General features: G+C 58.2%; 1 protein-coding gene across 1 annotated transcript; it reads right to left on the bottom strand.

Moving 5' to 3' along the window:
• Positions 1-647: 647 nt before the first annotated feature.
• On the bottom strand, positions 648-23,780 carry NPTXR (neuronal pentraxin receptor). The gene is made up of 5 exons (XM_047065787.1): positions 23,169-23,780; positions 10,493-10,721; positions 7,968-8,215; positions 5,239-5,418; positions 648-4,898 (listed from the first exon to the last, which is right to left on the bottom strand). Exons 1-5 carry the CDS (start codon positions 23,778-23,780, stop codon positions 4,674-4,676), a joined length of 1,494 nt encoding a protein of 497 aa, XP_046921743.1. The 3' UTR covers positions 648-4,673.
• Between the last annotated feature and the right edge of the window lie 2,122 nt (positions 23,781-25,902).

A 25,902-nucleotide genomic window follows, 5' to 3' on the forward strand; every position in this document is an offset into this window, starting at 1 on the left:
GGCCCTTGGCGTTTCACAGGGGCTGTCTGAGGACGTGGCCCAGCTACGAGCAGTGACAACATTGATGGAGCAGGAGAATGGAGGCCGCGCCCCTAAGATGGGGTGGACAGGGAGGGCTGGGGACCAGATCAAGGCCTCCTGGGGGTAGCGTGGGTGCTGGAAGGGGGCGTGGGGGCAGCAGACCCTGACACAAAGAGTCCAGCCTAGAGGCCGAACGAGTCACAGAGATCCAGGTAGACTGTGGAGCAGGGGCAGGCTGAAATACAACCGAGTCCCTCCCTCTCTCCTACCCCATCTCTCTAGGACCCAAGGGAAGCAAGGCTCTGGGGGTCCAGGCAAGTGATTCAGGCACACTGGGTCTCAGAGAACAAGTCAGGGACCTGGTTCCCAAAACTGGGGCACGAGGTGGGGATGGGATGTCGGGAATGAGGCCAAAGCCCAGTTATCAGAACTGGGACACTTTCCATGTGGGACTTACATCCTTCCTGCATAAATCCTGGGAAACGGGGTGTGTCTGCACCTGGGAGCTGGCAGGACTCTTCGTTTGAGAGGCAAAAGTGGGGTTGGGTGCGGCTGTGGGACATCAACGTACCACCTGCTCTGTCCCGCCCGGCACCCCAGGCTAGCTCACCGTTGGAAGAAGAGCCTCAGAGTAAACATTGTTTATTTTGAACATTCAAATTTACAAAAACAAAAAAGTAACAAAAACCCATGACATAGCTCACACACATACACATACACACACACACACACACACACACACACACACACGTTGCATCTCATGTCACTTTATGTACAAAATTGGGCAAGGAGAAGGGGGCGGTGGGTCACCAGGAGGGTACAATAGTTTCACAGTGTCGGACAGCTGGACGCGCTCACTCACTGCTCAGCCTGGGCCCACACGAGCCCCTTCCCCACCCAGCAGGGGTGAGGTGGGATTTGGGGTGGCAGGCAGCTGTGACAGAGGGGAAGAGAATGATCCCATCTCTGGGAGGAGACCCCTTCTCCAGTCTGCTCAGGGCAAGGTGCTGGGAAATGTAGAGGAGCAGGGACCCAATTTTGGGGGGGGCGGGGGTAGGGGCCACTGCGTTGTGGGGAGTCAGAAAGCTGAGATCAGGGCTCCAAGGGTCCTGGCCGGGTGGCCCTCGAGGGGCGCTCACCTTCCCTCATCTGTAAAACGAGGCGTGGGCCTCTTGAAGAATCCTTCCTGCCCAAAGCTGTGGTCCAAGGTCACGCACAATTATGGCAAGGTGATCAGCCCCCTTGGGATGTTGACTGGGGGTACAACGTGCCACAAAGGTGGGGAGATCTGGCAGATAAGAGCTGTGAAGCACCTGGCGCAGGGCTTGGCCCAAAGCAGGAGTCTGAGAAACATCATTTTCCCCCTTCCCTGCCTGGGACACTTGGGAGACTATCTAGCTTCCTCTTCCCTTTCATTTCTCCTGGAAACTCTAGCCAGGAGGGCTGAGGTGGCGGGCACACTTCAGAGGCACATGTTCCCTGAAGGGGCTGAGACCCCTCCCATGGCTTCACCCAAGGGGACCCTGGCCCTGGGGCCAGCCCATCCCGGGCCTCTGCCTCCATCACAAACCCTGTGAGGGTAGTGAATGGGGTCAAGCATCTCTTCAGGCCAAAATCCACCCGGAGCAATGATGCTAAGTGTCACTCCCTACAGAGAGCAGGGGTGCCCGTGCCTTTGCAACCTGTTTGGTTTGAACGCTGGACTCCATCTTCTGCCAGCTGATTGACACTGGGCAAGTTACTTAACCTCTCTGTGCCCCAGTTCCCTCCCTTGTATAACGGGGCCCCAAACCGTTCCAACCTCATAACTGTGTTGGGAGGATAAATGAGATGATGCGAGGTGCTCAGCGCAGCGCCTGACAAGGTTGTAAGGAACACGGGCCCTGGCACCGTCGTTAGCCACAGCAGCTCAGGGACACAACCGAGCGACATTTCTAGCTCCTCCTTCCCCGTCTTCTCGGCTGTGCCCAGGAGCAGCTGAACAAGACCAAAACTGGAGTCCAAACGGCAGGCGTTGGGCAGAGGTGAAGAGCGGTCCATGGATGAAGGAGGGGTGGGGACACCAGGCTTGCATCTTCCTGGAATGGGAATGGTCACCCAGGCCACTCGCCGATGGCCCGGACTCACGGTCTGCACCTTGACGCCTCGGGTTTGCTCCTGTTCCCTCTGGAGGGCTGACCAGGGTGACTCAGCACAGGACCGAGGTCAGATGTCTCATTATGACCATGACAAAGCATAAAGGACTTGGGAGGACGCCTCTGGGTGGGCTCGGCCATCAAACAAGTTCTGTCACTTTCCTCCTAAGACCCTTTCTTTCCCCCCAGGCCTCCACAAAAGCTGCTTCCTTAAAAACAATAACAGAAACCCAATAAGGCCCAGTGTCCCCGAAATCGGAGTTCTGAATTCCGCTGTCACCCCAGCAACAGCATATGTCATTAAGAGACGCCTGACCCAGCACTTGGGCTGATGTCATTGGCTGTTACCGGGGCAACCTAGGTCTCAGCAGTCTGGCAGAAGCGCGCCATCGCTGCTTCTTCTAGGGGGAGCTGGGCTGGAGGTGCCCAACGGTCTATCTGTGCTCTTGAAATGGAAACAAGGATCTGGGAGGTGGCGGCAACAAGTTCTGGAGAAGCCTCCACAGCAACGGCCCCGCAGCCTACAGCTCATGCCTCAGGTTACGTGCTGGCGGGGAGCAGAGACGGGAAACAGAAAGCGGGACAAAAGGCACCTGTACCTGCTCGAGCCCGGTAGCCTGCAGCTGCCCAGACACCTGGTAGGTGACTGGCAGAAGGGACACCTGCCTTTTCAGCTTTCCACTCCTGCCAGGGTGCCTGGAGATCACACCTGTCCTCCCCCCTACTTCCTGGCGGGGCCGGACGCCAAGATGTTTCTGTGCGTCATCAGGGAAGATGTTCGTGTTGGAAAGCATTCTGACCTCCCAAACGTCCATCCTCTCAGGCGAAGGCTGGACTCGAAGACACTCGTGGACAGGCAGAATGGCGTAGGAGGGGAAGAGCCCTGAAGAGGGATTCAGAAGCCCTGGGTTCTAGTCCTGGCTCTGCCCCATTGGGCTCTGTGATCCTGTGCAAGTCATTTGACCTCTCTGAGCTCTTCCCCAGCTATACAAGCAAGAGGTCAGACTGGGTGGCTTTAACTCAGCTTTTACATCCTTCTACTCTCTTGGGGGAATCGGTGAGGACTCAGGGTGAGACACTCTCAAACAGGCAAGGGTGCCAGGCTGCTGGCAGGGTGGGGGGGGGGCGTTGGAATCCAGAAAAGCTGGTTTTTACAATCTGTGCATGAAGTTGGCCTGCCTAGTCCCTTGCCTTGGCCCCTGACTCTCTGGAGCCAGCTGCTGACCCTGACCCATGCCCAGCCAGATCCCATCTGCTGCCAACTCTCAGAATCTACCCCTGCTACGTCCCCTGGTTGCTAGGCAGCTTCAGGCTGGCCCCACCCTGTCCACGTGGAATCACAGACAATCTCACGTTTGATCTGGAGAGCTCTCGGCAATGACCACAGCAAGGGCCTCAGCTCACAAATGAGGAAGACGAGCCCAGAGAGAGCAGGGACTTACAGAAGGCCACACGGCAGGTTAGCAGCGGGGCTGGCTAGGAACCATGGGTTCCTCCTTCTCATCCAGCGCTCTGCACACCACTCCACCCTTCTCCCCTCTTTGCCTGCTCAGTTCCTTCCTGCCTTCCTTCCCCCAGAGGCTGCAGGGCCATGCAGAAGGGCTAGGTAATGCGACTCTGCCATAGCCTGGGTCCCAGGGCGCAGTGCCTCTGCCTCAAGCTGCTCCTAGGCCAGGCTGAAGTGGCCCAGGTCCTGTCCTGGGCACGGAGGAGGAGAGGGGACCTGCCACTTAGCACACATGTGGGCGAGCACAAGGGGTGACTATGGCCTTTTGGCCTCCTAGGGTCTTGATCCCTCAGGCTGGAGCCGGGAAAGGAATGTCCTGGAAATTGAGGTGGGGGTGGGCCAGGCGTGGAACCAACATTCAAACCACTGCACACAAAGAAACAAGGAAAGAGGAAGAAGAGAGGGTGCGGGAGGCTCCATCAAGATCCCATTGCCCCTTCAGGGGCAACTGGTGGGAAGATGGAGGAGGGGTGAGTCTGAGTCTCCTATGTCTCTGTCATGCCCTTCTAGGCTGAGGGGACAGCTCTAGAGCTTGTTGTGGCCCTGAAGGGGATGGGGCCGGGCCTGTTGCATGGGGGACAGGAGCACTGAGATAGCAGGCCCTTCCCGCCGCCCCCCCCCCAACCCGGTGGGACGTGCCGTTGAGATCAGCGGAATCAGACATGGCTGATGGGCCAGGGTGGGTGGGGGTAAGAGACAGCTCTAGTCTAATGCCAAGAGAGCGGACAGAGCTGTGGGCACTGTTACCACCCTCCACCAGGTCCTGGACTCACCCCAGGCTTGACCTGTTGGCTTGAGCTGCTTGTCCCCGTCCAAGTGGGGGTAGGGGACAGCCATAGCAGGGCAGGGCATTCTGGAGGTGTAGGTATAGGTGGGGGAAACAGGAGGCACGGCCAGGAGCAGGGCAGGAGGGGGGGCAGTGTGTGGGTAGGCTGAGGAGGGAATGTGTGCCCCCAAAATAAGGTCCCCAAAATGGCAGGCAAGGGAGGGACCCTGGATGAGGTGGCCCCTCATGCCTTGGCCCTCCCCTTGCAGACATCAAAGGTAGCCTTTTTTGCACCCCCGAAGGCCTCCACCAGCTTGTCTTCCCAGGGAAGGACGTTGCCCAGCAGTGGCCCGGTACAGTTGGCAATGCCCAGGACCTGGGCAGGTGTCAGGGCGTGGTCCCACAGGTTAAACTGGGCGATGTCACCCACGAAGGCCTGAGTGGCGTCAAACCGGCCACCCAGGGCATCCTGGGCCAAGAGAGGAGCAGAGAAAGGAGAGAGACATGGAGTGAGGCAGGGGGAAAGACAGGCAGGCTGACTCAATCAGGGCCCAGGTCCTGCTGAAGCCCCGTCCCCAGAGTTCTAGCCCCGTCCCCAAGTTCCAGCCCTGTCCCCAAGGTTCCAGCCCCTTGGGAAGGTCTCTAGTCTCTCTGGGTCTCAGTTTGCCCACCTGCAGAATGGCTGGGTCAGACTGAGTGATCACTGCTGTGCTCTTAGGGTCCCTCTACCTAACCCCTCCTTCTCAGGGGCCCTGGGTGAGTGAGATATCTACTTAGGTCTCATGCCCCCATACCACCCTGAGCCTTACCTGCTCCTGGCCCAGGATAAGGATTCCATGTGGCTTGATGGGGTGCCAGGCAGCCAGGTTCTCACCGGAGCCCTGCAGCTCCCCATCCTGGTAGGCAGACCACAGGCCGTCCCTTGTCGTCCAGGAGATGCAGATGTGGTGCCAGCCATTGTCCTTCAGGCTCAGAGGCAGCTGGGCCACCTGGACATAGGTCCCGCGACCCCGGGTCAGAGGTGCCACAGTCCCAAGGCTGGACCAGTGAGGAGGCGGGGGGACCAGGAGACCCGTGTTCTTCTCTCCAGGGACTGGCCCAAGGCTTGACCCTCCCGTTCCTCCCAGCCCAGCATCTTTCGGACCCCTTTTTCTTCTTTCCCCACAACTTAACCAGGCAGCTTCTCTCAGATCACAAGGGACTCTTCGGTACTGGTTTTCAGGTGTTTCCAGCTAGTTTATTCACCCTCTTACAGGGTGCGGGGTGGGAGCCACATCTCACCATCTCTGAACACCTCACACAGTGCCTGGCACGCAGCTGGGCTCACACTGGCAGTGGCAGAATGAGCCTTGGACTCTGAGGCTGGGCACTGGCACCCAGCCCTGGCTCTCCCAACCAACCTCCCGTGGGACCTTGGGGAGGCTGCTCTTTCCTCCCTGGGCCTCAGGTCTTCATCTGAGAAGTAAGGAGGTCAGGCAAAGGGTGGCAAATGTGTGGCCACCTCTGGCTCCTCCACCCAAGGCAGACATGGCTAATCAATTACTAACCTAGGCTCAGCCTCGGGATCTTTCCTACCACGGGGCTCTGGGAAAGCTGCTGGTGATTGATTCAAATTGGCCCGTGAGATGAAAGGTACTTGCTGCCTATGGATTTGTGACTCCCGAGGGGCTCTTTCATCACCTAGTTCTGAGATCACACTTGAATACAACACTATCTGAGGCCTGCTTGGGGCCAGGCCTTGTTCTGGACACTGGGGATATGGATCCGGTCTCAGCTATAAATGAGTCTGAGTCTGCACGGGAGGGAAGAGCTTCAGGGCAACATTACAAGACAAAAGACCAGGGGCCATTTGGGAGGTACAGAGGCTGTGAAGGCCCATAGGAAGAGGCAGGTGTGGGAACAGCAGATACGGTATTCGAACACATCTGGAAGGACAATGCATCTGACCATCCCAGCAAGTTGGGGGCACAGTAGCATCAAAGGCTAAGAGGCTGGAATCAAAGGAGAACTGAGTAATCCCTGAAGTTGACCCTCAAAAGGACTCTTGAAGTTCCTGGAACAGCGCTGTTCACTGCCCTGTCCAGGGTGCTGAATCCTTTCCACAGAGACCTGAGTGCTGAGTTTGCGCAGGGCCAAGGATGGCAGCCAGGGGGTGTATGAAGGGGACATGGCAGCAGGATCTAGATGTTGTCCAGCTACCCTAGGCTTCTTAAGACCTACTGGGCTACAAGAGAAACTCCTGTCCCCTGGGCCCATCTCCTCCTCCTTCATCCTCCTCCAGGACACCCATGAAAGACACCTCCTGCGAGCTGGGTTCTGATGGGTGACAACCACTCCTAGCAGATCTATGTGGCTGTGGGCTGGTCACGAGTGGGTGTGGTAGGTGGTGCCTACATTTCCAGGGGGGGTCTTAAAAGACCACCATGGCTGCAAATCCCAAAGCAATATGGCAGGCGAAGGAGGATATTTGAGGGGAATGAGGGGGATAAGACACTCCCTCTTCGGCTCAATCACCGTGCCCCTGCCACACCACTCCCCCATGTCCTTGTCCTGCCCTGCAGATAGGCGCAGGGAGGGCTGTGGGGCTGGGGGTCCAGGCATGGGGAAGATGGGTGGCCCAAGGACAGAACGGTGGAGGGGTTCACGGGGGGTTTCTGCAGCCCCAAACCGTGAATCATATCAGCACCCCTTCACCAGCTGTGTGGGCCTGTGTGCATTCTTTGCCCTCTCTGAGCCTCAGCTTCTCCATGTGCAAAATGGTAATGATAAGGGTGCCTACCTCCCAGTGCTGTTGGGACGGTCAAGGGTGATAATGTGAGTAAAGTGCTTATGAGCACTGGGCCTGGAATAATAACAACAGCTCACGTGGCTCAAAGCTTGTTAAATGTTAGGCTTGCTCACGCCCCTTTACATGTATGTAAGCCACTCATTTCTCACCACAACCCCACGGTAGAGACTACTGCCAGTCCTCCTTGGCGGATGAGGAAACTGAGGCACGGGGCGTGTAAGTGACCAGTCTAATGTCACACAGAGGGTAAGCAGCAGAACCAGAATTCAAATCCAGCGTTCAGGCCTGACCATGGCCCATTCTACTCTCCCTATGAGGAGGGCGGCAGAGGGGGAGCTGCAGAGGAGGACGGGGGCAAGGAGTCCACCAGCGCTCCCTCCCCAAGTAGGTCCTTGGGCCTCATTGGCTTCTCTCTTTGCCCATGAGAGAGACAGCGCCCTGGGGCAGACATCTGTAGCCATGTTCCCACAGCTGGGTCACTGGGGAAGCCCCACAGGTCTCCTCTGTAAATGGACATGCCATCACTTACAGCTCTCGGATCCAGGCCCCTCTGCAGCCAGCCCCAGGTCTGGCTTGTCTTTGTACTCCTAGAACCCAGCCTGGCACACAGTAGGCATTTCATATGTGCTGAAGCTGCTGAGCAGGAGAACTCAAAGGGCCCGCAGGCTTGGGACCCAGCACAGTGCAGGTGCTCCTGGAAGGGTCACCCGGCCCCCCACTTTCCTCCCATTCTGCCCAGCCTCCACTCACCTTGTCGTTGATCAGCAGTTCCATGGGGTCGTGGCCCGCCTCCAGCAGCACAATCTCATTGGCCTGCCCGGGCACGGAGTAGGAGAAGGGTGTGCCCTGGCCATTGCCACCCGACCTGGACCGCAGCCACATGCAGACGGTGAAGGCGTAGAGCTCAGGCAGCGCCTTCCGCACGCGGGCGTACATGTAGTTGTTGCGGATGGGGATGCTGATCTTGAAGGCATCTGGGGGGCTGTAGGCTGAGGACCCTGAGGGGGGTGGGCAAGGTGGTCATGGTGGGAATCAGTGGCCACTGATGGGGATGGGCAGCGCGGACCGTAGAATGAGGGCTACTAGTCCCTGGACATCTGCCATGTACCAGATGCATTTGCAGCCTTTTCTACCCTGCCATTGTGTTGACGGGTGTGGTTAAGGTCCAAGGGCTCTGGACCTGAGACGTCCTGAGTTCAAATCCTGGCTCCACACTTCCCAGCCACATGACCTTCCACAGTTCAACCTCACCTCTCTCGGCCCTAGTTTGCTCAGTAAAATGGCATAAATAAGATTTCCTCCCTCTCAGGCTTGTGTGAGGGTTGAGTGGGACAAACTATGTAAAGGGCCTGGCCCAGAGTAAATGCTCGACAAATGTTAACTATTCCAATGATCATTGTTTGGGGTTCTTTGCCTATTATTTACTTTTTTAAATATTTATTTTAGAGAGAGAGGGAGTGAGCATGAGCAGGGGAGGAGCAGAGAGAGAGAGAGGGAGACGGAGAATCCAAAGCAGGCTCTGTGCCGTCAGCACAGAGCCCAATGCGAGGCTTGAACTCACAGACTGTGAGATCGGGACTTGAGCCGAAGTGGGACGCTTAACCAACTGAGCCACACGGGTGCCCCCCTTTGCCTGTTTATTTGACAAGCGCTCTACAGTGCCTTCTGCATGGCAGGCACTGTCCTAAGAGCCTTTACATACATGACCTCCTTCATTCTTATGACAGCCCTATGAGGTGGACACTGTTGTAATCCTCAGTTTACAGATGAGGCAACCTTGGCACGGAGGGATTGGGTAATCTTCTCAAGGCCACACAGCTAGCAAGTGGCAAAGCTGGGATCTGAACAGGATCATCCTGGCATTCCTTGATATCCAGGGCAGCACAGAGTTTCAGGGATTCTATGCCTTAAGTATTAGAGGGCTTATCTGCAGGGGCAGACTGGGGAGTCACCATCTCCATGGGCAGGGGGGTGACACCCACCACACCCACCTCTGGGATAGGAGTTCCCCTCCTCCAGCTGGTTGTTGAGGGCTGGGGTTAGGGGGTTAGGGCTGGGAATGGTGGGCCCAGGTTTCCAGGTTCGGTTGGGGCTTGGGGTGAAGGCTGATGTGATGATGCATCACAGTAAGAGAGGAAGGGGCTCGGTGACGGTCCCTTGAAGCCTGTTTCATAGATGAGGAAGTCGAGTCCCAAGAAGGGACTTGCCCACAGGCATACAGACATCTAGCCTAGCTGCCTCCCTCTTCTCTGCCCGACAGCCACTGGAGGGGGCATTTCCCCCAATCCCTTAGAAGATGCAGTATAGGGGGGCCAGTGGCAGGACTGAGGAGGGATGAGTTGGCCTTTCTTGTCTCTGTGCTCCAGCCGGAAACCCACCAGGCCAAGCCTTGCCTTCAGCTGTGCCCCTGCTATGGCCCCTCCACTCCACAACTGACTCTACCTCTCCCTGCAAGGACTAGCTTGAGGCTCACCTCCTTCAGCCTCTTGGATTTCCTTCTCTGAAACTTCTGTCCCCATCTAAGCCAGTCCCAGATAATTACTCAGGATCCCCCCTAACTTGTCTGTAAGCCTCTGACACGATGCTCCTCCCAAGGTTTCAAAGATGAAAGTTCCCTGAGACCTCCTGAGTCCTAAATCCCCGCATTTCAGATGAGAAAAACGAGGCCTGCGGAAAGGAAGCAAAATTCAAAAGTCTCAGCGCAAGCCAGTGACAGCTGTGGAGCCCGGAGCCAGGTCCCCTTGATGCTCATACCCGTGGACTACCCATTACCCTGACCCCTGGAAGCGCCAGGCCCAGGTGTTTAACAAGTGACAAAATCTGGATTCACTGAAGGTGCCATTTTGTGGGGTGGCTAAATGCACGGACTTTGGCAGGAGACCCACTTTGAGGTTCAGATCCACCGTTCACTGGCTGTGTGACGTTGGACAAGTCACTTGACCTCTCTGAGCCTCGGTTTCCTTTTCTGTGAAATGGGGATAATAACACACCATCCCTGTGTGGTTTGTGAAGGTTAACCCAGCTGACGTGTCACGTACTTAGCCCACTCCCAGAACGTAAGTGCCAGAAAACGCTAACCGTTAAAAATAATAATCCTGATGATACTCCCCAATTATTCTCACCCTCTTGGGTTCTGCAGCCTCCTCCCCCGCCATGCCACCTAGCTTTAGCCTCTGGAGAGCATAAAAACGTTTTCGAGTGAATCTGCCACTTTGAGGACCCATCTGAGAACCAAGGCCTCGCCTGCTATGCCCTCTGCGGGGCCCAGGACCCACCGTGCTCCAGTTCGGCCACGCGGTCCTGTAGCGCGTCCAGCTCCTTCTCCACTTCCTGCCGCTGCCGGTGGCTGCTGTGACTCAAAGCCATGCGCTCCTTCTCCAGGGTCAGCACCTTGGCCAGCAGCTGGCCCTCCAGTTCATCCATCTTGGAGTGCAGGGCGGTGGGCACCGCGGGCGCAGGGGCTGGCGCGGCTGAGAAGTTCACACGGGCCGGGAGCTCCTGCTGCTTACGGGGCAGAAAAAAAAGGGGGGCATGTGAGGTCACTTGCAGGGAGGAAGGAAAGAGACACGGGGCTCAGAGATGCCTACCACCCACCCCTGGTGATTGACCCCAGGTGAGCCTCAGCGTCTCCATATGCAAAGTGATGGTGAGCTGACCTCAAGAACATGTCGGCCTATGGTGGGGTCGGGGGGCCGGCAGTGGAGAGCTCTGAAAGCTCCCCTGGGTGGGTCTGATGTTGCCATCGGGGCTGAGAGCCACTGCTGAGTCCTTCTTAACTGAAAGACTGGACACTGATGGGTCTTTAAAGGAATGGATAGTCTTCACTCATTCACTTGGCCAGCTTCTCTAAGACGGTGAGAGGCTCTGCGTGGGCACTGGGCAGATAGATGCAGGGGCACAAACCAGGGGCTTCTGGAATAGAGCTGCAATGGCGCGCCCATTCCAGAGTAGCATGTGGTTCAAGTCACAGGCTCTGGAGTCGGACAACCCGGGGCCCAAATCCAGCTCAAGAACCAATCTGCTGTGTGACCCTAGGCAAATGCCTCCACCTCTCTGAACCCCTGTTTCCTCACAAGCAACAGGGGACAAGCGTATCTATTTAGAAGGGTTGGGGGATGATTGGGCAGTTAACGCCAGTGAACAGAGCCTGGTTATTGCAATTACTGTCTAGGGCAGAGTGTTCTAAGCTGGTCTCTGACACCCTCATCCTGCCTGGGGTGAGGGCGAAGTGTTTAGAGTCCCCCTTTTCCTGTCTTAAGACCCCAGGGGGCAGGAGAATTGAGACAGGAGCCAGCGGGGGGGGGGCTCTCCTCCCCCTCTCCTGCTGGAGGAAGCCCCTTCTGGGGTGGAAGAAGGCAGGCAAGGCCACACGTCCAGACTCTGGGAGGGCGTAGTCTCTGGCAGGCACCGGGAGCATCAGTAGAAAATTAATAATTCAGCGAGCTTCTAGGAGCCAAATTAGACCTTCTCTGTCCCCTTGGCTTTCTCCACATCCCCAGAGGCCCAGGCAGTTCCCGCTCAGTCAGCCCCGGGCCTTGTCCGCAGGCTTAGCCCCAGACCCGAGCTCACTGAGTTCTCACGAATCTGTAAGTGAGCGAGTGAATGGTGAGCGCCTACCGCGGGCAGGGCACAGGGTGCTGGCGAGACAGCTGAGGGTCAAATGGACAACCAAGGTGCCCTGTGCCTCGCAGGGACGGCCCCTCGGCTTGGGGCAAGCACCCCTCCCTGGCCCCCACTGGCCCAGCCCACTTGCTGGGTGAGACCGGGTGGATCCCTTCGCCTCTCTGAGCCTTGTTTTCTGGCCATGTGATGAGGGGGAAAACGTGTCCCCCGCCTCAAAGCGCTGGGGGTGGGGGAGGGCGGTGCCTGAGAGAAGCTGCCAGGACCTTACGCTGAGGAGCTGGGGGAGGGGGACTGACGCGTGGTTCTGTCACTCCACCTTGAGAATGGGAGCAGGTGGGCTAACTTCTCTGGGGTCATTTTCCCTCATTTATAAAATAAGGACTTGGAATGCCCAGCTTGCCGAGCTGTGGTCAGGATTAAATGACGGTGGGCAGGAGAAGGGCCCAGACCAAGCCACCTTTATCCCCCACCACGTCCCACATAAGGGGGCACAGCCATCCATCCGTCCGTCCTCTGTGTAGTCGCTTGCTTGGCCGGCCGGGCTGGGCTGGGCTGCAGGCCGAGGGAGGTGGGCGGGCGGGTGAGGGATGAGCAGCTCGAGCGCACCTGACCCCACCCGTTACACGAACCTCCCATGTCCTATCTGGAGGGCTCCTGCTGACTCCCTGGGTGCCTACGAATCCTGACTCTGGGTGACTGAAAACAAAGCCTCAGTTTCCCCTTCTGTAAAATGGGGACAACCAGCCCCAGGACAGATGTAACGATGGCAGAGAGCAGTAACAGGCCCTCGTGGACTATGAGAGCAGAACGCAAACTGTGAGCCTTGGATATATCGGCCAACGAAGAGCTCACTACCTCCAGAAGCTTCCCTGGACCAATGCCGGGGGGGGGGGGGCGGGGCTCTGGCTGGGTGTTCTGGGCTCCGGCACCCTCTATCCTCAGTTTCCCTCTTTTGACAGTGCCAAGCTTGGCACGAAGGGCACACATCTGAGTGAGACCGCGTGCCAGGCCCATCCTTGGCACTGCACGCGTATTTACTCCTCAGTCCTCACAGCCGCCCTTTTTGGTTGGTACTCTTACTGCCCCCATTTCACCGATGGGGGAACTGAGGCAGAGGTCCTTCTGAATTTTCTACAGCAGCGGGGCCGGGCAAAGCCGATACCTCTGGCGCTCTCTAGCAAAGCGTCCTCCTCCCGCGGAGGGAGAAGGGGCCTGGCAGGAAGGAACAGGACGTCTAGTGCTATTTACACAGACGCTGCGGTGAGCGGGCGTGCAAGCTGTTCTTTTGTCGGAGCCACCAGCTCTGCCACCGGCAGGAAGGCCAGGGAGGAGGTGGGCTCTCCAGATCGTGTGCGGCCCCCTCCCCACCCCAGTGTCTGAATCAGAAGAACACGACTCCCCCCCACTTTCCCCATCTGCTGCGGGCTTAGGCTCTGCCGCGTGGGCTCCCGGCTGATGCCAATCGGGCCCCTGGCCCAGGGTGGGGGGGAGGGATGATGATGCCATCACCCCCCACTCAGGTCCCGAAGAGGCAGGAAAAGGGGGGCTCCGAGCCCACAGGCTGTTGCGCTGGGAGTCTGCGTGGGGTTCGGTGTAAGCGCACAGGCCCTGAGCCAACGCCGGGGTCCCGGTCCAGCTCAGCGCTAACGGGCTGGGCTCATTAGCGCTCGGCAGGGAGGAGGCGGGCAGAGGAGTTGTCCTCGCCGCCGTCACTGCTGTCACTACCGCGTGCCAGGTCCCGCACCAGGGAAGCACCACGCGAACACTTCACAGCCCTCTCGGCGATCTGGGGAGGTGAGGAGGCCCACTCTACAGACGGAGGAACTGAGACAGTGAGGTGCAAGAGCCCCAGCCCAGGCCCTTCTGATTCCAGAAGCTGTTCCCATTCTTCCCTCGCAGTGTGGGTCTCGGGCTGCCAAGTGGGCACGATGCCGGCCGCCCTGCCTGCCAGGGGGGCCAGCGGAAGTGGTTCTAGTGGCCACGAAAAGGCTGGGAGGGTCTGGCAGGCTATGTGAGACCGTGGCGGGGGGGGGGGGGAGGGGGGGCGGCAGCCTCACAGAGGGGGCCCGGATGGGAGGGACCTGCCCCGGCCGGGTGGCTCTGAGGCTGGGAGGATGCAGAGAAGACCCCAGCCGCCTTGTCCCCACGTGGGGTCTGTTCCTTTCCTGTGGGGAGCAGAGGGAGGGTGCTGGACCTCAGTGCACCGCTCACCCCCCACCCCCCCGCCCCCCGGACCACGCAGGGCCCGCAGGGGCAGCCCGGGCGGGTGGAAAAGAACCAGCTTCACTCACCTCCCCACCTGACCACCCCCAAGTCTCGTGTGACTCTGCTGGGCTCAGCTCGGTTCCACCAGCCCGGTGACCTTATGTACAGCTGCTGTGCCTCAGTTTTCCCAGCCGAAAGGGGACAGCAATAATACCTCCTAGCATATTAGTGATAATTGAGTTACATAATGCCCTTAGGGTAGAGCTGGCCTACGAAGGGCTCTGCAAGTGTGGATGATATTATTATTATTATTACTACTTGATTATCTCTTGAAGGGACCCACCCTGCTCCAACCCCGACCATAAATCTGTCTGTTTAACCATTACAGTGAGAGAAGAAGCAAGTCTCAGAAAACAGCTACATACCGTTTATACAAAGTTGCAAAGACTCGAAACCGGATCATGGATTTGTAAAAGCAGGAAGAAACACAGGGGCGAGAAGGATACAAGTTCGGGACAGAGGTGACCCTCTCTCCGGGGTGGGCGGTCTGGGGCTGGGAGTTGGGAGGCTCTCCGGGGCGTGAGCTGGCTGTAAATGTTTTGGTTCTTCTTGAGCCTGGATCCCTACCTGGACGGTGTTCTTCATACCTGCGTGTAGGTCTCAGATACTCTGCATTGATTTTCTTTCAAACAAAAACAAAAACGAAAGCCGGAAAGGGGCGCCTGGGTGGCTCGGTCGGTTAAATGCCCAACTCTTGGTTTCAGTTCAGGTCATGATCTCACAGTTCGTGGGTTTGAGCCCCACGTCGGGCTCCACGCTGATGGTGTGGGGCCTACTTGGGATTCTCTCTCTCCCTCTCTCTCTCTCTGCACCTCCCCTGCTTGCTCGCTCTCTCTCTCTCAAGATAAAAAAAAACAAAACAGGCAAAAGTCCAAAAGCAGTCTTTGAGCGTAGAATCTAACCCTGAATCTTAATGGTAGCCTTACTTGGCTCCTCTGTCCCTCTCTAGTCCGGGCCACCGTCACCTCGGCTCCTACGCCGGCCCTTCTCCACACCGCAGCCGGGGGCAGCCGCCTAACTGCAAATCCAACCATGTTGCCGAAAATCCTTCAACAGCTCCCTTCCCCCACTGATAAAGTCCCAGCCCCTCTACGCTCAGCCCTCACTCCCCACCCCTGCAGGCTACACTTCATTCCCACCTAAAGTCACCAACGGCCCCCAGCTCCTTTCTCACCCCAGGGCCTCCGTACATTCTGTTCCTTCTGCTAAGAACACACTTCCTGTTCCCACCCCACCTCCCCCCGCCAAAGCCTGCTCACCCTCCAGATGGCAGCTTTCCCCACACCTGATCTAAGATGCTCCAAACGGAGAAGAAAGAGGGCTTCTGTGGAGAGACTGAGGGTCTCGATTCACTCAGTCCCTCCCTCACTCATTCGTCCACCCATCCACATACGCTGTGGCGACTCGATGTCACGAGCACAGGCACGACTCACATCAGACGGGCCAGCGTCATTCCCAGGCTCCCCGCTTACTAGATCTGTGGCCCTGGACAAGCTGCTCAACTCCTTTCCTCAACTCTAAAATGGAGATAATGGGGCGCCTGGGTGGCTCCGTGGGTTAAGCGTCCAGCTTCGGCTCAGGTCATGATCTCGCGGTTCGTGAGTTCAACCCCCGCACCGGGCTCTGTGCTGACAGCTTGGAGCCTGGAGCCCGCTTCGGATTCTGTGTCTCCCCCTCTCTCTGCCCCTCCCCCGCTCACATTCTGTCTTTCTCTCTCAAAAATAAACTTTAAAAAAAATGAAAAAAAAATAAAACGGGATAATAATAGTCTCTACCTTCTGGAATATAAGTAACGACAAAACGAAAGAACGTACGTGAAGACTGGCACACGATGAGTGACTGATAAATGGTTATAACCATTATTATTATTTGCGGCTACTGAGGGGCAGGAGAGCACAGTGAGTAGTGACTGTGCGGGGCGGGGGGTGGGGGCCTGGAGCCGGCTGTCAAGAGGGAAATCCCCACCGCGTGACCTGGGCAAGGTCAACCCCTCTGAGCCTCCGTGTCCTCACCTGTGAAATGGGAGCAGTTAAAAGTCCCTTGGTGCTTATGGGGACTCAGTTGGAAGGCCCCTAGAAAAGGCTGGCACAGAGGGTGCCCTATGCCCTGCTGCCTCTTCCTGAGTGACAGGTGCAATGGCTCCAGAGGTGGACGAGGCCTGCACCGGGCATGGGCCGTGCTCCCAGCTGGGGCGGGGGTGTGGGGGGGAGGCAGACTGGGGGGGTGTGACAGCACGAGAGCCCTCATGGAGGCACGGGCTCTGCGGGGCGGCAGGGGTCAAGGTGAGTCAGGGCAGGCCTCTCCCAGCAGGCCCTGAGTCTCCAACGTACCCAGCGGCGAAGGGGCAGGAAAGCAGGCCATAGAGGCCGGACTGGTCTTCGGTCCTGGGCTCTGAGGCCTCAGAGTTAAGTGATAGGTCACCCCCAACCCCAGGCTCCCTTGCCTCTCCCTTCAAGTGCTCCCTGTCCAGGGCTGCATTGCCACAGAATCCCCTCTCGGGCCCTGCTTGTCCACATACTTCTGGGCCCGGGGCCAAACATCTACAGCAAAGACTGGGGATCCCCCTTCCCCCCTCCCAGCCCATTTTAATAGAAAATCCTGGCTGTGAGCTCAGCTCAGCTTCTGCCGTGCTGTGTGGCCTTCGGTCACTCGGGCTCTCTGGGCCTCAGCTTCCCCTGGAGTCAAATGAGGGGCATGTGGGGGCACATAAGGGTCTCCACCCCGGGCTGGCTGTCTCAGCCCCTGCCGCTAGAGTTCTATGGGGGGGACCGTGCGCCCGAGATTGTCCTCGGGGAACCCCACCACACTGTCACCTGGTGAGGAGCGCCAGCCCCTGCCTGACCTCTTTCCGCCTCCCATAGGCAAGGACTCCACCAAATGGCCAATAAACAGAAGAAAAGGTGCTCAACGTCGTGAGTCATCAGAGATACACAAATTAAAACCACAGTAAGTTCACTGCACGCCCACCAGAACGGGGAGGGTTTTAAAAATAACCACACCAAGGCTGGCAAGCTTCACACACAGGTGGGCATGTAAACGCTTACTGCCACTTCGGCAAAGTGTTTGGCATCACCTCCTAAACGCTACGTAAATGTCTCTCCCGGGACCCAGACACCCACTCCTGGGGATGTATCCAGGAGAAATGAGGGCTTATCACCACCAAAAGATGTCACAAGAATGTTCGTGGCAGCCTTATTTGTAACACCCGGATGTCCATCCACAGGGGAAGGGGTGAGTAAATGTAGGCGTGTCTATGCACCAAAACACTACACGACATGAAAAAAATCACAAGCCACTGTCACCTGCCCCACGATCAAATGTCAGCCATCACGTACAACAGAAACACCAGACATAAAGGGATGCGGCAGTCTGGGGAAGTAGGGACTCCAGGGGTCCCAGAGGAGCCTTCAGGGACACTGGAAATGTCCCGCTCTCGATCTGAGCGGTGCTCTCGTCCACACGTAAGTGTGCACTGAGCTGCACATTTAAGATCTGTGTGTTTTGTAAGTGAGAGACGTGAGCTCTTACGTACGTCAAACAGAAGATATACTTCAAAAGAAAAAAAAAATCCCAGGTTAGGTGCTGCCTTCTGTTCACGTAGCGCCTGCCGAGCTTGCAACAGCAGGAAGGGCCTCCTCCCCTGGGGCAAGGCTTGCCAGGGACGGGAGGCCACCAGGGCACCGTACGACGGGGCAAGCTGGCTCCTCGGAGCGCCATGCGCACCCCTTACATCTGACAGATGGAGAATCTGAGGATCAGAGAGAAGAAGGAATTTTCTAAGGCCACAGCAAACAGGTGGCAGAACCGGGGTTTTTAACACCCGGTGCCTTGCTAGACAAAGGCGTGGCACAGGCAGGAGTAGGGGTTAAGGGCTGTGCAGTGGGACTGTATCACCTAGAGATGGGGGAGGCCAGCCACAGGGAGAGGCGCCATCTGGGGCTGCAGGTGGCTGGTGGGCACCATATCCTCAAACAGAAGGCCGACGGGCAGAACCCCTCTTGCTGTAGCGCGCCAGCCCCCTTCACGGCCAAAAGAGGTAGGGTCAGGGAAGCAGCCCTCACAGAGCAGTGACTTTAGGAAAGGCACCGATAGATTCTCTAAGGCGCTGTGTTTCTCTGCAGATTTCCCTCAGAAACTGGAGGCCTGGGAGTGGGTGGGTGGGGGCTCGGTGAGGGCCGCGCACACACTTGTAACCGCCCTCAACTCTCCCCCCTCCTCCCCGCCACCGCCAATCCCTAAGCAGGAGGCATCCGCCCAAGAACTCCCAACGTAGAGCCCAAAGGGCCGGGCCCAGATCCAGCCTCCCCCCCTTCCACCCACTTTACAGATTAGAAAACTGAAAAAAAAACAGAGAGGGAAGTAAAGAGCTTAGAGTCACAAGCAAAAAGAACTCCACTTTATGCCACCAGCCGCACTACCCCGGAGAACACTTCGAGCTGAAAGGTGTTTCGCGAACATCTGGCCCGCTGTATCATTTCACGGAGCGGAAGCCGAAGCTGGCGAGTGGGGGTGGGGTGGGGGTGGGGCGGGGGTGGGGCGGGTTGTCGGGTTCTGGTTCTTCCACGCCCTTATCTGTAAGAGGGGAGCGTGTACAGCCCATTTCACAGGGCCCAAGACTGAATGAGCTAATCAGTGTTACTTAATACTGTTATTTATTATTAGCAAAACCGCCACGTGAGCCTTCTGCCGGTCCTGCCGGCCGGCAGGACAAGCCTTTGGGGACTGGCCCTCATCACTCTGGCTCTGGGGGCTCTGACACAGAAACGGTCCGGGGCACCGTCTAGCAAGAGGCCCTGCCCCCCACCGGCCTTTCCCACTCTTCCTGAAGGTAGGTGAGGTCTGACCTCTCCAGATGGATCTAGAGAAAATGATGCCCACTAAGGGCTCTGGAACCAGACACTGACAGGCTCCCCTGCTGTGCGACCTTGGGCCAATTGCTTAACCACTCTGAACATTGGTTTCCTCATCTGTACAAGGGGGATGAAATGGTTACCTCCCTTATGGAGATTTGATGAGGATTAAATGAGATAATGCCCAGTGCCTGACACACAGTAAGTGCTCAGCAAGCATGAGCTATAATTGTTATCAAGGCCAGGGTCCCCTGTGACCATTGTCAGGGTGTTCCTTACCCCCATCTTTCCACCCCAACATGGAGGCAGGCGACCAGCCTGCTAGGCCGGGTTAAGGATGTGGTTTAGTCAAACAAAGAACTGCTGATGGAATCAATCTGAAAGCTTCATTTTCCACATACATTAAATTAATGCAAAAAAAAAAAAAAAAAAAGGAACCCTGGAACATGTATGCGTGGCTGGTTGCCATGTAAATGGTTCAACCCTTTTGGAAAGTGGTTCTTGGCCACAGCCATAAAAAATCAATATCCCCTGACCCAGTAATACCTCTCCTGGGAATTCAGCCTAAAGAAATAATTCAACAGACTTCAAAAGAAAAAAAAAAAAAACTATCTGCATGAAATTGATCCTGCAATGAGCATCTAGAAGAAAAATAATTAGGAACAACCTACATCTCCAGCAAAAGAGAAGAGATGGTCAGAGCAGTGATGGATGGAGGAGCCAGAGATAGATTCCAGCATATCATGGCCATCATTAAAATGGTAATTACCAGCAACCGGTAATTCTGGAACAATGTCTACATCTGGATAAAGGACCAGAAGGGGCTGAAAAAATGGATGAAATGGTGGAATTCAATGCGATTTTTCCCCCCCCAAAACACATTTTGACTTTTTTTCCATTAACAGCCACGACCACAACAACAAAAACAAAAACACAGGCAAGAAGATAAATAATTTCTCCTAGGCTCACAAACAGGGTTCTCACTTGAGGCCTCGAGGAGAGGCTGGGCCAGTGTGACCTTCCCTCCCCTTTGGTAGAGGGCTGGTGGGGTGAGGGAGAGGGTGATACAGAGACGTGCCAGGTGGGGACGGGCAGGGATGCGCAGAGAGCTGTGGGAGCAGGAATGGGGGTAGGAAAAGGTCAGTGTGCGATCAGGGAGGGCCTCTGGGAGGAGGTGTCCTCAGAGCAGACTCTTGGCTGATGAGTATGGCTACTCTGGGGGTAATCTGGGCAGAGGCAAGAAGGAAATGGGAGACGGGCCAGCTCTGTAATGAGGGCCTGGGAGCAGGCTGAGGGGTTTGCACCATGAGGAAGCCCCATGATGGGCTTAAGGAAGATCCTTGGGGCTTAAGGAAGATGGATGGAGGGGTGTGCCTGGAGTGGGAGACAACTGAGGAGGCTGCTGCGAGAGAGAGGTGAGGTCGACTGGAAGGAGGGCAGGGCAGGAACTAACCATGGCTTATCAGAGCACACCTGAAAAGCGGGTCGGCGGAGGACCGGAGTCCAGGTTGGGGCACCATGAGGGCGGGGGGCCAGTGTGACGTCCAGAGGGAGGTGCTCAAGAAGCGGTTGGATCTACCGGTCTGGAGCTCCGGAAAGAAACCTGGGCTGGACAAAGCTGGCTGGGGCACCACAGCGGACTGGGCATTGGGAGCCTCCGGGTGTGGCTGAGTTCACCCAGGGAAAGTGAGAAGAGAGCCAGGAGGGGTGCGACCGATAAAGGAGGAGGACCCCGAAATGGGACACAGAAGCAGAGAGGGAGGAAGAGCAGCTAAGAGGTGTCTAGAAGCCAAGGGCCCGGAGATCTTTAGGAGGGAATGATCACTGGGGTCAGATGTCGGAGAGGCGTTCATCAAGGTAAGGACAGAATCGTTCCCATTCGATTGATCGTCTTGGGTGACAGCCCCAGAGCACGTTCAGCGAGCTGTAAGGGGAGAGAGGTGAGTGGCGAGAAAACAGACCCTGAGAATCCGGGGGCAAGCTTTTGAGGATATCGGATGAAGAGAGGGGAGGAAGAAGACAGTAGCTAAAGAGAGCACGCGGTTCCGCTGAGCTCAGGAGTCTGACCCCACAACTGTCAGGGTCCAGACCCCAGTCCCTCCCGAAGACCCCAGGGAGGTTGGCTCTGGGGCTGCCAGGCCCAGAAGGCAGATCTGGTGGGCAAGCAGACCCCCGCCTTCCTGCCTCCAAGTCTACTGCGCTCAGAAAGCAGGAGGGGCGTGTGTAGGGAAGCCAGGGCTCTCCCAACCCGGGAGGCTGGTCTGGTGACAAATCCCAGGCGCCAGGTTCCCCCCAACCTCAGCAGGCTAACTGGAGGGGAGCCCACCCTGCCAAATGCACAGGTGCTGGGGGAACAGGTCCAGGGCAAGCCCAGCCCTGCCAGCCCCAGACGTGGGAGGAACCACGGTGCCATCTGGGTGTGGAGGCAGGGGCTGGGGCAGGCAAGAGGAAGTTTATTGAAAACCGAATCTTTTTTTTTCTTTTTTTGACATTAATAAACTCTTTTTCCTAAAAGGGGGGGGGTTGTTCCCATTTTGATCTTTGGCTACTTGAAAAATTAGCAATATGATTGCTTAATGATAAAAATAGCCATCGCTCAAATTCATGGAGCACATCTCTGCCCGACGCCGTTCTGGGCCGTTCACAAAGATGAACTCACTTCATCTTCCTAACGCCCTGACGAGGCAGGTGACATTACTGTCCCCATTGCACGGGTGGGGAAACTGAGGCTCCCCTTCACAGTTGCGCTTCAGTGTTTCTCTGATTATCTCCCTGCTCTTGGCTCTCGCATCCTAGAAATGCCCCAGAGGTGAAGTAGGAACAGGGGGTGTTGGCCTGGCACACAAGCCTCCTGGGCTCTCCTCCTTCCTCTGTCACTCACCTTAGGAGGGCCCTGAGCCCCAAGTGTCTCACCAGTAAGATGACAGGGCTGGCTGTGATGGCCTGGCTGCCATGTGACAACCCCCCCCCGCCGACCCCCCCCCCCCAGAAGCGGGTGCTGACACCTGCACAGACTCCCTGGAGGGCCACTGGGCCACGGCAATGGCCAACCTTCCACACAGGCATCATTTGGTGCCGCTGGGCCGGAGGTTGATCTGCGAGAGCCATGAGGAGGGGGGAGTCCCTACCTTCCCTTCCTTCCAGCCTCTCCTCCCTCTGCCTTCCCTTCCTTCCAGCCTCTCCTCCCTCTGCCTTCCCTTCCTTCCAGCCTCTCCTCCTTCTGCCTTCCCTTCCTTCCAGCCTCTCCTCCCTCTGCCTTCGCCAGGTGCACCCGGTTGGGGGAAAATGCTAAAGGAGCCTTTGGCCTCTTTCTCCCCGTCTCTTTCCACAGACTCAGTTTTGTTGCTAACCCCCTTCCCTGCCATCTGGAAATCACGGATGGCTGGGGGGTGGTCAGTGTCTTGCAGCTGTCTGTCCTTCCTAGTCTGCCCAGCTCCCGCTCCGGGGGGCCCCAAATGGGTTTTCACAGGGAGGTAGGGGGTCTGGAGACTTCAAATGAGAAGCCACTGGTGGCGGAATCACACCACAGCCCAGAGCCTACTCCCTTTGTTACATCCCTTGTGTCTGACCTGAGCCAGGGACCGCTGAAAGGGGTGTGTGGAGAAGGAGCCCGCGGGAGAGCCTGTTCTCTGGTCAGTCCCCACCCCAGAGCTGCTGGGTGCCCGGCAGTAGAGGCTAGGCCAGCGCTATCTAAGCTCCTGCGGTTGGGCCCCGCGGTCTGGGCCCGGGGCGGGGGCGGGGGGCGGGGTACGGGGATGGGAAGCACTGAGGGGCAGCCGGATTTGGCTTATGGGACACTCCCTTCCCTGCTCTTCGGCAGGACAGCAGGTTCCCCAGTCCCCTGGACAGCGCTTCCTATCTCCTGACCACAGGAAGTGAGTGGGACTGGTCCCGCGTTGGGGGGGGGGGAGGGTGTCTGGAAGAAAGAAATGAAACGGGCATTTAAGGAGGCCCTAGGACGGGCCAAGCATTTCATACACCTACATTTTACTAAATCCTCAGTACAAGCGGGCACTCACGCCCATTTCGCAGAAGCCCAAACCGAGGCTTACGGCAGAGGGTGCCTGGAGGAAAAGGGGAGCGGAACGAGCCTTTCCCGCGCGCCCCCTGAGCCTCAGTCACGGCGTCGGCCACGGCCGGCCTCCCCGGGGCGCCCGCGAGCGGCCCCTCCCACCCCCGCCCGCCCGCCCCCGACGGCGCGCGCGGCGCTCACCTCGATGCGGTCCAGGCGGTCCCGGAGGGCTCGCACGGCGTCCTCCAGCTCGAGGATGAGGGCCGGCGAGTCCCAGGGCCCGTCGGCCATGGCGTCGCGGCGGGGCCCGGCGTCCTGGAGGCCGCGCGGCAGGCCGCTCTCGCAGCGGCCCAGCTTGCCGGTGAGCTCGCGGATGGTGTCCTGGTCGGCGCGGATGCGCGCCTCCTGCTGCAGCGCCGTCTGGCGCAGCTGCTCGGCGGTGCTCTGCAGCAGCAGCAGCTCCTCGCGCTCGCCGGCCGCCGCGTCGCCCTGCTCGGTCCCCGACGGGCAGGCGGCCGCCAGCGGCGTGCACAGGAAGCGGCTGAAGAGGGGCGCGGGCGGCAGCGGGTGCGCGCTGGCCGCCGGCGCCCCGGGCAGCGCGGGGGGCCCGGCCGAGCCGCCCGCGCCGTGCAGCGCGCTCAGGCTGCGCTGCGGGCCCGGGGACGCGGCGGCGGCGGCGGCGGCGGCGGCGGCGGCGGCGCTGGCCGAGGCGGCCGAGGCGTTGTCGGCGCCGCCGGGCAGCGCCCGCGCCGGGCTGGCCGCCAGGGGCACGCTGGCGATGATGCAGATGACGGCACCGAGGAACGCCAGCATGCCCGCGGCCAGCAGCACGGCCAGGAACTTCAGCGTGAGGCGGGCGGCGGGGGCGCCCGAGGCCCCCCGGCAGGCGCGGCGGCGGGGTCGGGGCGCGGGGCCCGGGCGCGCGGGGCCGAGCGGGAGCCGGAGCGGGAGCCGGAGCCGGAGCCGGAGCTGTTGCCGCGGCCGCTGCTGCCGCCGCTCTGAGCCCGGGCGGCGCGAGGAGGAGAAGGCGGCGGGCGGCGGGGAGGGGGAGCGGGCGCGGCGGCCCCGCCCCGCCGGCTCCCCCGGGGCCCGGCCGTGGCCCAGCCCCGCACCCGTTCCGTGCCGGGAGCCGAGGCCGGGGCGCCGGCGAGAGCTTTAGCCCGGCCGCCCGGCGCCGGGGGCGGCGACGCGATGGCCGCGCGGCGGGACGCCCTGGGGACCCCACCCCCACCCCCACCCCCCCCCCCGCCCCGCTCCGGTGCTCCGGCCCCCTCCCCGAACCCGTGATGCCGACAGCTACCTCGCGGGGAGCTTTTCTTCGTGCCGGGCCCAGTGCCGAGCGAGCTACAAGCTCGGGCACAATTAAGCCTCACGGTGGACGTGCTCCCCGTGGAAATGAGGGGACCGAGGCCCACTGGGGTCAGGTCGCCGTCCAAGGTCACACAGCTAGGATGCGCTGGAACAGCGTTTGAGTTCAGGCGCTTCTGACCGGACTCAGGCTGGGCGACGGAGGTGGGGTGGGCGTGGGGAGAAGAAGAAGAAGAAAAGAGGTCAGTGTTGGGGACAGGGGACTGGAGATTTTGAGCCACCTTCTTCCTATACGGTGGCCACCTGCCTGTCACTTGCCACCCCCAAGCTAAAGAAGGAGTAGAGTTCACTCCCCTCCACTCCCACAAAACAAACAAACAAAACACACAGGACACAACACACACACACACACACACACACACACACACACACACACAGAGTGGAAAAACAAAGAAACAAAAACTTCCTGTGATCTCAGAGGGTAGTAGAAGTTTCCTCTTCTGAATCCTGAGGGGTGCCAGAGAAGACCCCCTCTCCCCACTGCAGTCTATATTAGGAAGGCAAAACCCCGGTGAGCAGGTGGACCAGGCGCTAGAAGGAACCAGAAGGAATGGGAGTGAGCTGTGGTGTGGGGGTGGTTGAGGAGACTTTTACTTTCTCCTATCAAAAATGTCTATAGATATATATTGTGTTGCAAATGAACTTTTGCAATTAAAAACTTCAAAGAAAATCATACCATTCTTCACAGTTCAGGTCCCCTCCAATTTTCCACAAGGCGTTTTCTGACCAGCGTGGCTTCCCAGGGCTGGAAGGGCATTCAGAAGGCTGTGGATGTTCATGGCTGCAGCCTAGGCTGGAGGAGAGGGGCTGTGGCACCTGGGAGTCATGGGCCAAAGCCACACCCAGGTCAATCCTGAACCTAAGCCACGCCCAGGCCTGTCTCCCTTTCTAGCGTGGTTCTTGACTTCAGGGGGAAGGCACAAACTGGGGCTCTGAACCACCACGGGACCGTGTGGTCTCTGCGTCGTGCTGGTGGTGGGGAGAGACCGGAACATTTCTCAGAAGGCCACAGCCCCGGGGACCATCTTTGACCACTGGGATCCTGAGATCACATGCTCCACACACCCCGCCCCGCCCCCAGCCCCAGGATGATGCCTTCTCTGCTCCCCGGATCTCTGGGAGTCAAGGATCACGAGCTGTAAAGTGGGAGCAGAGCAAAACGCAAGCCCTGTACATGAACCCCCCAGAGCCTTATGTGCGTGGATGTGAGTTCGTACTCATTGGAGCCGTGACCTGGAAACCCCGCCCGGCGTCACAGCTTCGAGGAAGCATCATCTCCCTGATGGAGAGGTGAGCCAGGCTCTCTGAAGGCAAAGGCAGGCAGGAGGAGACCCATGAGGTCCTGAAGGTGCATGAGGCACGGGAGTCCTGGCTACCTCTACACGTGTTCTGTGAAGACAGAAACATGCACAAAACATCCGAGGAGAAACCGTCGTAGAAAATCCAGGGAAGGCTGGGAGAGGGGGCTGCCACCAAGGGCAGCAGAGCCACTGTGGCTTGGGTGCCAAATGGTGCCACTTTTATATGAGTCGCCCCATGAGATTTGAGGACTGTTGGATAAATGGGC

The sequence above is a fragment of the Lynx rufus genome, unplaced genomic scaffold (assembly GCF_022079265.1).
Source record: "Lynx rufus isolate CCGP_SWC_20201006 ecotype Redwood Valley unplaced genomic scaffold, mLynRuf1.p SCAF_7, whole genome shotgun sequence".
Taxonomy (NCBI): Eukaryota; Metazoa; Chordata; class Mammalia; order Carnivora; family Felidae; genus Lynx; species Lynx rufus.

Excerpts from the sequence above, each read along its gene's own strand:
- NPTXR (XM_047065787.1), bottom strand. The coding sequence starts at position 23,780 with ATGCTGGCGTTCCTCGGTGCCGTCATCTGCATCATCGCCAGCGTGCCC. Across the intron at positions 10,722-23,168 it reads ACCGCCTGGACCGCATCGAG|CAGCAGGAGCTCCCGGCCCG; the intron begins GTGAGCGCCGCG and ends CTGCCCCGTAAG. Across the intron at positions 5,419-7,967 it reads AACTGCTGATCAACGACAAG|GTGGCCCAGCTGCCTCTGAG; the intron begins GTGAGTGGAGGC and ends ACCTATGTCCAG.